General features: G+C 56.8%; 1 protein-coding gene and 1 pseudogene across 1 annotated transcript in view; one reads left to right on the top strand and one right to left on the bottom strand.

Moving 5' to 3' along the window:
• Positions 1 to 3309: 3309 nt before the first annotated feature.
• On the bottom strand, positions 3310 to 4272 carry LOC100684513 (annotated as a pseudogene).
• A 3422-nt stretch (positions 4273 to 7694) lies between these two features.
• WNT5B (Wnt family member 5B) overlaps positions 7695 to 7867 on the top strand; it is a 108805-nt gene continuing 108632 nt past the window's right edge. Inside the window, exon 1 of the mRNA XM_038576338.1 lies at positions 7695 to 7755. Coding sequence (XP_038432266.1) covers positions 7750 to 7755 — 6 coding nt within the window. The 5' untranslated portion in view covers positions 7695 to 7749. The remainder of the gene's footprint in view (positions 7756 to 7867) is intronic.

Here is a 7867-nt window from a genome sequence, read left to right as displayed (position 1 = left end):
TACCTGCTCTGGGGCCCTGAAACACCTCCTGCACACAGAGGCCTCTGTGCCTGAAATTCCACCCCTGGAGCATCGTCTGCTGTGTAGCTCTTGTTTCCAGAATGTCCTGCTTACGGCACACCACAGATGGCAGCCCAAGAACGAGATAGGCGGGTGGGGATACAGGGGGCTTACCAGGCACCAGCAAGGCAAAGAGGAAATGAAAAGGGGAGGTAGGAGGCTGGACACGAAAGAAGACTGAGGACCAGAGCGCTCCTTGCGAGGGTGAGGTCACGGCCGGCTCTGCCCTCCCCGGACTCGTCGCCTCTTGCCCTGCCTTCTCCTTTTCTGCTTCCCTCCTACCTGCTCAGCTCAGGGAAAAAGCAAGTCAGCCCCTCCAACACGTTGCTAAGCCTCTAAAAACCAATGGTATTTATCTGCGCCTTCTCCTCTCAGAGCCAAAGGTGTTCAAGGCCCATTGCTGAGACCTGGCAGCAAAGGAAGTCCCGACGGCCACTGCCAGCTCTGCTGGTCATCTTTCTCCATCTCGGTGCCTTGATGGCCGCGACACACCTGTGTCTGGAGAAGGACTTCTAGGACAGGAGAAATGTTCAAGTCTAATTCCCAGTGGAGCAGATGGCTGTTTTTTCCGAGTCATTCTTTTTTCTGATCTATTTAAGAACCTCAAGGATTAATGCAGGACCCTCAAGTTAGTCTGTGGTGGGACCCAGATGCCTGCATAACCACATGGCAAGAGTCACAAAACTAGGGAGGGTGTTGAGCCAAATGCTTTAAAGTTAACCTTCTGGGGACGCCTGGGTGGCTCAGCTGTTGAGCGCCTGCTTCGGCTCAGGTGGTGATCCCAGGGTCCCAGGATCGAGTCCCACATTGGGCTCCCCACAGGGAGCCTGCTTCTCCCTCTGCCTAAGTCTCTGCCTCTCTCTCGTGTCTCTCTTGGATAAATAAATAAAATGTAAAATAGAGTTAACCTCCTGAAGGGTTAACAATTGTCCATTACAGCTATACATTTTCACATGTCACTGTTTGCCTCTTGTGGTACCAGCACTCTCCCTCAAGCCAAACACACACTTCACATAGGAAACTGCCTGGCCAAGCATGCCAGCCGGTAGAGTGGAATTCAGGAGTTTATAAATACTTTTGATGATAATTATGGGTCAGGAGACAAACTGTTACTTACCTCGAGATGTTTGGATTACCTATGGATTTCCTTTATCATCCTTATTAGTACCTAGTTAGCAAAAGTTAACTCAAACATGGTTGTGCTGGTGGCATCTGGAATCCAGTCTCACTCAGGCTGGGGGCACCCCACCGAGATCTTGCCAAGGCAGTCGTCGCAGGAAGGAACCAGGCTGATGGAAACCCGGGTAGATTGGAGCTCTACCCTGGCCCCTTCCCCTCTACCTCCACTGCAGTGTAGTGTTCGAGAATTTAACTGGTAATATCCTGGAGCTCAGGGGTGGCCGTAGCCAGGTTTATGCTGGCACATGTCAGCAAGAGCCTCTCCACCCCTGGGAGTGCCTGGTCAGGTGCGGGACCTCTGGGACCCAGTGACAGCGTCTCACACCGGGCCAAAGGTCAAAATCATCTGTGGGGCCTTAGACATTACAGACCGCGACCACACACGCTTAGACAGCCTGGGAATCTGCTTTCAGCATTCATTCTTTGCTGGGAAATTCTGATAAATGAGCAGTTCAACCCATCAGGGCCCTAGGAGTCCTCCCAGGGAGCTATTTCAGATCCAATGACCTTGAGACAGCCCCTGGTCATAGGCCTAGGTGTCTCTCCTCCTTGGGGCCACTTCAGTGCTTTTCACTGCAAACGCAGCCTTTCTTCCTCCCCTGTTCTCTGGCATCTTAACAGCCTCTGGAGAGGAAGGAAGAAGGGGCCCCTCATGCTCTGGAATGCTCCCCACCCCCCTAGGCTGAGCTCCTGGCCTCCCTGCTCACAAGGAGTGAGATCTTGCTGGAGAGCTGTCCCATTCCTTCTTCACAGGGGGGATGTCCTCCCCACTTTTCTCCTCTCTGCTTTCAAGCACGGCCAGGGCTCTCTTATCTAGAAAACCACATCACTTGACCCCAGGGCCCCTTGCTGTGCCGATGTCAAGTCCTTCTTTGGCCCTCCTTAGTTGAGGGTTTATCTGCACTTCTGTGCAAGGTCTCTGCCATCTCCTGAGCCTTGACCCTCACAGCAGCTCCCTCCATGGGGACCACACTCCAGCCACCCTGACCTTTAACCTTCCACCCCTGTTCTCCAGTCTGGCTGTCAACACCTGATGCCCCTGCTGGCACCCTAAATGAAATGGTGCAGTCAGAATCATTGTCTTCCACACACACTTCCGTCTTTCTCAATTTCCCCTTTGACTCAACCATAGATTCATTTAGTCCTGGAAGAAATCTTAGGGATTATTTAGGGAGACTCATGCGCTTTACAGGTGATGACACTGAGGTCCGGAGAGAGGAGGCCAGGTGTCCAGGGTAAAGGAGCCCCTCCAGGAAGGAGCAGGGAATAGCCCAGGCCTCTACCCTTGGTCCTGATGGACGGCCATAGCTGCCAGGGCTTCAGCTCCTGGGGGTATACACTATGGGCATCCCTCCTTCCTTTTGTTTCCCTTTGCCTGTACCCTGGCCCCACCTCTAGAGCAAAGCTCCTTGCAGGCAGCTGCCTTGTCCCCCTTCCCTAAGTACATGTCTCAGCATGGAATACAAGAAAGGATCTCAGTCAAAGCTGAGAAAGGGGGGACACAGGAGGGACGTGACGGTGTCTAAAGGGAAAATTGAAATTCATATTGATGACAATTCCGAGTAGTGCCTCATATTTTGATCAAGTATTGGAGCCTCCTATTAACAGAACTGCATTCATTAGCACTTCTGATTTTACTTTTTAATTACTTATTTTTTTTAAGATTTTATTTATTTATTCATGAGAGACACACAGAGAGAAAGAGAAGCAGAGACACAGGCAGAGGGAGAAGCAGGCTCCATGCAGGGAGCCCGATGTGGGACTTGATCCCCGGTCTCCAGGATCACGCCCTGGGCCAAAGGCAGGTGCTAAACCACTGAGCCACCTAGGGATCCCCTTTAATTACTTATTTTTTTAAGATTTTTTAAAGTAATCTCTATACCCAATGCAGGGCTTGAACTCACAACCCCGAGATCAAGAGTCACGCACTCTCCCTACTGCACCCCCCCCCGCCCCAATTTTCTCATTATGGGACTGTGGCAGGTGGCATGCACTTGGAACTCTTGCCTCCCCAGTTAGCTGGGGGCTCCAGGTTTCGCCAATTCTTAGTGACACCTTTGCCTGCCTCGTTCTAGATATTTGTGTGTGTGTGTGTTTTCTTAACAAGCTCTAATTAACTTTTATTTTTCTTGTAGAAAACTATGTGGTAGCCACAGATGGAGCCTGGGTCCTCTGCATGGAGACTCTGGTGTGGGTCTTTACAAGATGGTCAGTGAATTCCTGTTAGGGAGACTTGGTGAACACAGTCTCTTCCCAGAGATCAGGGGTGAGATAGCTGTAGGTCTTGGAGATCGCATCAAAAGTAGCCTTGGCAAAGTTCCCCAGGGCGGCAGTGCAGCCCCTGGCCGAAGTGTAGCAGTCATCAATACCAGCCATCAGCAGCAGCTTCTTGGGCACAGGGGCTGAGGCAATGCCAGTGCCTCTGGGGGCAGGGATGAGGAGCACCAGCACAGAGCCACAGCGGCCAGTCACCCTGCATGGGACGGTGTGGGGCTTGACGATCTTGTTCCCCCCAGTAGCCTCGCCGCACGGGGACCACGGAAAGCTTGGCCAGGATGATGGCCCCACGGATGGCAGTGGCTACCTCCTTAGAGCACTTGACGCCCAGACCGACGTGTCGTTGTAATCTCTGATGGCAACAAATGCCTTGAACCTGGTCCGCGGGCCAGCACGGGTCTGCTTTTTCAGGGGCAGGATTTTCAAAACTTCATCCTTGAGGGATGCCCCCTAAAAGAAAGTCAATGAGCTCAGATTCCTTGATGGGCAGAGAAAAGCGATCCTCCAGGGACTTGATCTTCATGTCCTTGACTAGGCGGTCCAGCTTGGTGATGGGGATCCACTCCTGGTCCTCCGCCTTGCTCCCCATCCCCCCCCCCACCCCCGCGAGCTCCGCGGCCCCAGCCCGACCACCGCCACTGCACTGCCACCGCCCCAGATGCTGCTGGCGAAGCCTCCGCGGAAGCCGCCAGGGCCCCCGGCCCCGGTCCCCCCCCCCCCCCCCCCCCCCCCCCCCGCACCAGCGTCATCTGCCATTTGGTGTTCTCTCGCAGAAGTCATTCTAGATATTTGTAAAGCAAGAATTCATTCAAGGGACAATTTAGGACTCTGTCTTCTCTTGGGAGAAAAAAAAAGTAGGGATTAAAACCCAGGAGTTCGAGAATTAAGAGCAACATTCAACTTTCAAATAGAAAATCAGTCATGTCTATTTTTTAAAATTTTATTCATGAGAGACACAGAAAGAGGAGAGGGAGAGGCAGACTCCTGCGCGGAGCCCGATGTGGGACTCGATCCCAGGATCCCAGGATCCCAACCTGAGCTGAAGGCAGACGCTCAACCACTGAGCCACCCAAGTGCCCCAGGTCATGTTTATTTAGTAGTAATAATACTATTATTAATATTTGTTGAGTATATACCATATAAGACATGGTTCTTGTTTTTTTCTTTTTTAATCTGTTTTATTCAGGGGCATAAAGACTGCCCAAGAAGGCGCAGTCCAAGGGCCAGAGGTCAGTCCTAGATATAGGAAAGCCACAGGGGGCTAAGGAAATAGAGGAGGCTGGCTCCTCTCTGACTTTTTCTGACAAGGTTTTGTTAGCCCATCTGGCTCAGAAGAGACCTCTGGGGGTGGTTGGTGGCCTGTGGGGGCATGGCAGGAAGGGAGGAACAGTGTCTCCAACAAACGGAGCGAAATCAGTACGCGTTTTCATAGCCCAAATATTTGGTTTTTCTTTCTTTGTTGAAACCACAAATGCCAAGTCAGGATATGTTTTATTTGGGGGAGAAGGCGAGAGACCCCACCCAGCAATCACAGACAAAACATGGGTGAGATGTGTCCGCATTCCCATCAGGGCTTGCCTCCAGGGCTGGCTCTGGACTCCTCAGCAGCCCAGTGACTCAAGCAATGGGGCGCTCACCACTTCCCCTGGGAATCTGGCCCAGGACTCGGCCCGCTCCTCATTCGAATGTTTTCCCAGTTACTGGGCCACAAGCTCCTTTCCTGGGGGCACTGCAGCTTTCCTCCGTGGGCCCAAGTTTTGACTCATCCTGGACAGAGACTGTGGCAGGAGGGAAAGGACTCTGTGCTGACATTCAGCTGGGGGTGCCGTCTACCACCTGCCCTTCTCCTGAGTCACCAGCTAGATACCAGGCAAAGGTGCCCCTTCTCATGCTCATTTGAGGCCCCAAATGAGCAGTTTATCCCCTAACTCCACCCTTCAGACCTGAAACTTCCTGAGCTGGGAACCCAGCTCAGTCATCTCTGTGTGTGTAGGGCTCGATAAAGGGGTATATGAAGTGGACCCCCAAAAAACCCTAGGCTGCATTCCAGAATGATAGGCCCTTCTAGACAAGACTTCCCCTTGACCTCCTACAAAGACCCTCACCCCAATACTGATGCTTTCTTCTGAGAAGGAGAGGAACTGAGCCTATTTGTGATTTGACAAAGTGGATTGAAAGCTTTTATGACTGCTTTAGACCAGCTCTGCCCCCAATCCCATCTGTCTCCAAAGATAAAGCCTTGAACTAGCTCTCCTCAGTGAAGGCAGGCCCCCCCCCCCCCCCCCCCCCCCCCCCCCCGCCCCCATGCCAATTATAGGCCATTCATTTAAGGTTGCTGGACCTGGTCTCATAAACCCCATTCACTGCGAGGTGAGAAAAGTCGTAGAGAACCTCCGGCCCAAGGCAGCACAATTCCAAGGAAGCCTTTCCCTCTAATTAGTCAGGTATTTGCTAAAACAGCTCTTACTTTCCTTATTGTAAAAGCCAGAGGACAATAGCTCCTTATTGCCCAGCCGATTGTGGTGGGCTCCTGGTCCCTCATTCCCTCAGGCTCCCTGTGGCCCCTTCCCCCACCCAAAGGGGGAGGCTGTCACCTTGTTTGGTTACTAATTAAGAAAAGGCAAAGCCTTAGATTATTACTATTGTTTTGTTTTGTTTCCTCACTGTACTGCACTCAAAGGCAATTTCTTTAGCCAGAGTGACCTCTGACTCAGGGAAGAGAGGGGGGTTTCAGAGTGTAAAAAAAAAAGGCATTTGTAGTGCGCACCTCAAACCTTGCTGGCTGCTGTGCCTTGGTACCCTGTTACTAGGTCTGGAACAGGGTCAGCGGCTGGAGCTGGAGCTTGGAACTCCCCGGACAGATCAGCCAGGGGTGCTGTGAGCTAACTTATCAACAGGACTTGGGCACCTCAATAAAAGTATTTAAACATTGATCTGCGCTGAGGCTAAAAACTGGGCCCCTAGGGACTTTTCAGACTACTAGCTCCCTTTAGCGTGCCAATGTTCTGTGCCTCAGTTTCTCCATAAAAAGGAAGGCCAGTATTTCAGCCCACAAGCCATCAGAGAATGCATTTTCCGTGTGGACACAGTTTACTTGGTGTGCCCTGGTCCGCTAGGTTTCCCTATCCCGGGGGTCTCTGCTGGGCGCTGTAGGAGAGGGTGGGGGTCCAGGGCCAGGGTCCCAGGGGGTGCCTTGGGTTTGTAGAGCGGAAATAACAGAGCGCTCTGCTCTGCTTCTCTGCGGGCACTGAAAGGCGAGCGGACGCGTGCGAGCGGCTGATGCCGACGGAACGGCTGTGGCCGAAACCCTCCCGGCTCCCGGCACCTCCCGCTCCGCAGCGCCGAGGTCGGGGCTCCGGGCCGGGGCGCGGGCGGTCCCGAGGGGCTGCTGGACCCGGGGAGTCCCGCAGGTCCTCTGGGGCGACCAGGTCGGTTCCGGGAGGAGCAGGCGGCGGGAGGGCGGCGCGGGAGGACGGGGCGGGGGGCCTCCGGGCGGGGGGGCCGGGGGAGGCCGGGGGGCCGGGGCGGGGCGGGGCGGGGCGGGCGGCAGGAGGCAGGTGCGGAGGTCACGGTCCCGGGGCCGGGGAGGAGCCCTGCGGAGGGGTGTCGCGCGCTCGGCCGGTGGGAAGGAGCGAGCCGGGGCCGGCGCGGCCGCGGGGGCGGGGGCGGGGGCGGGGGCGGGGGCGGGGGCGGGGGAGGCGCGGGGGGCGGGGCGGAGGCGGCGGAGCCCCCGGGATCCACTCGCCCGGCGCCGGCCCCCGCACTCGGAGCCGCGGCCGCCGCCCGCCCCGCCGCCAGCTCGGGGCGGAAACTTCCTCGGGTCCCGCGCTCCGAGGAGAGCGCGCCCCGGGCCCGGCCTCCCTCCCCGCCCGCCGAGCTCGGGGGTCCCGGCGCCGAGCAGGGCACGCGCTGCCGAGGCCGGGGCCGCCGGGGCAGGGGGCGCTCCCGGGCCCCGCGGAGGCTGCCCGCGCGAGTGGGGACGAGCCGGCGCCCGGCGGGACCCCCGGAGCGCAGCGCAGCGCAGCGGAGCGAGGGAGGGAGGGGGGGAGGGGGGTCCGCGCCTGCAGCCCCGCGCCCGGCGGCGGCCGAAGACTGGGGCGCTCGCTGAGAGGAGCAGGCGGGGTCCCCCGGGCGCCCCCGGAGGCCGGGCCCCCGACCGCGCGCAGCCGGGCCGAGCCGAGCCGAGCCGAGCCGAGCGGCCACCGGAGCCGCGGGCCCGCGGGGCGGCGGGACATGCAGGTAAGCGCCGGCCGCCCGCTGCCGAGGCGCCCCCCGTCCGGGCCCGACCTTCCCGCAGCGGCAGCGGCAGCGGCGCGGGGGCGGGGGCGGGGGCGGGGGCGGCCGCGAACAA

This window comes from Canis lupus, chromosome 27 (assembly GCF_011100685.1).
Source record: "Canis lupus familiaris isolate Mischka breed German Shepherd chromosome 27, alternate assembly UU_Cfam_GSD_1.0, whole genome shotgun sequence".
In the NCBI taxonomy this organism is placed as follows: Eukaryota; Metazoa; Chordata; class Mammalia; order Carnivora; family Canidae; genus Canis; species Canis lupus.
Note: the sequence above shows the minus strand (reverse complement) of the source record. Positions and strands in the feature narration are given on the sequence as shown.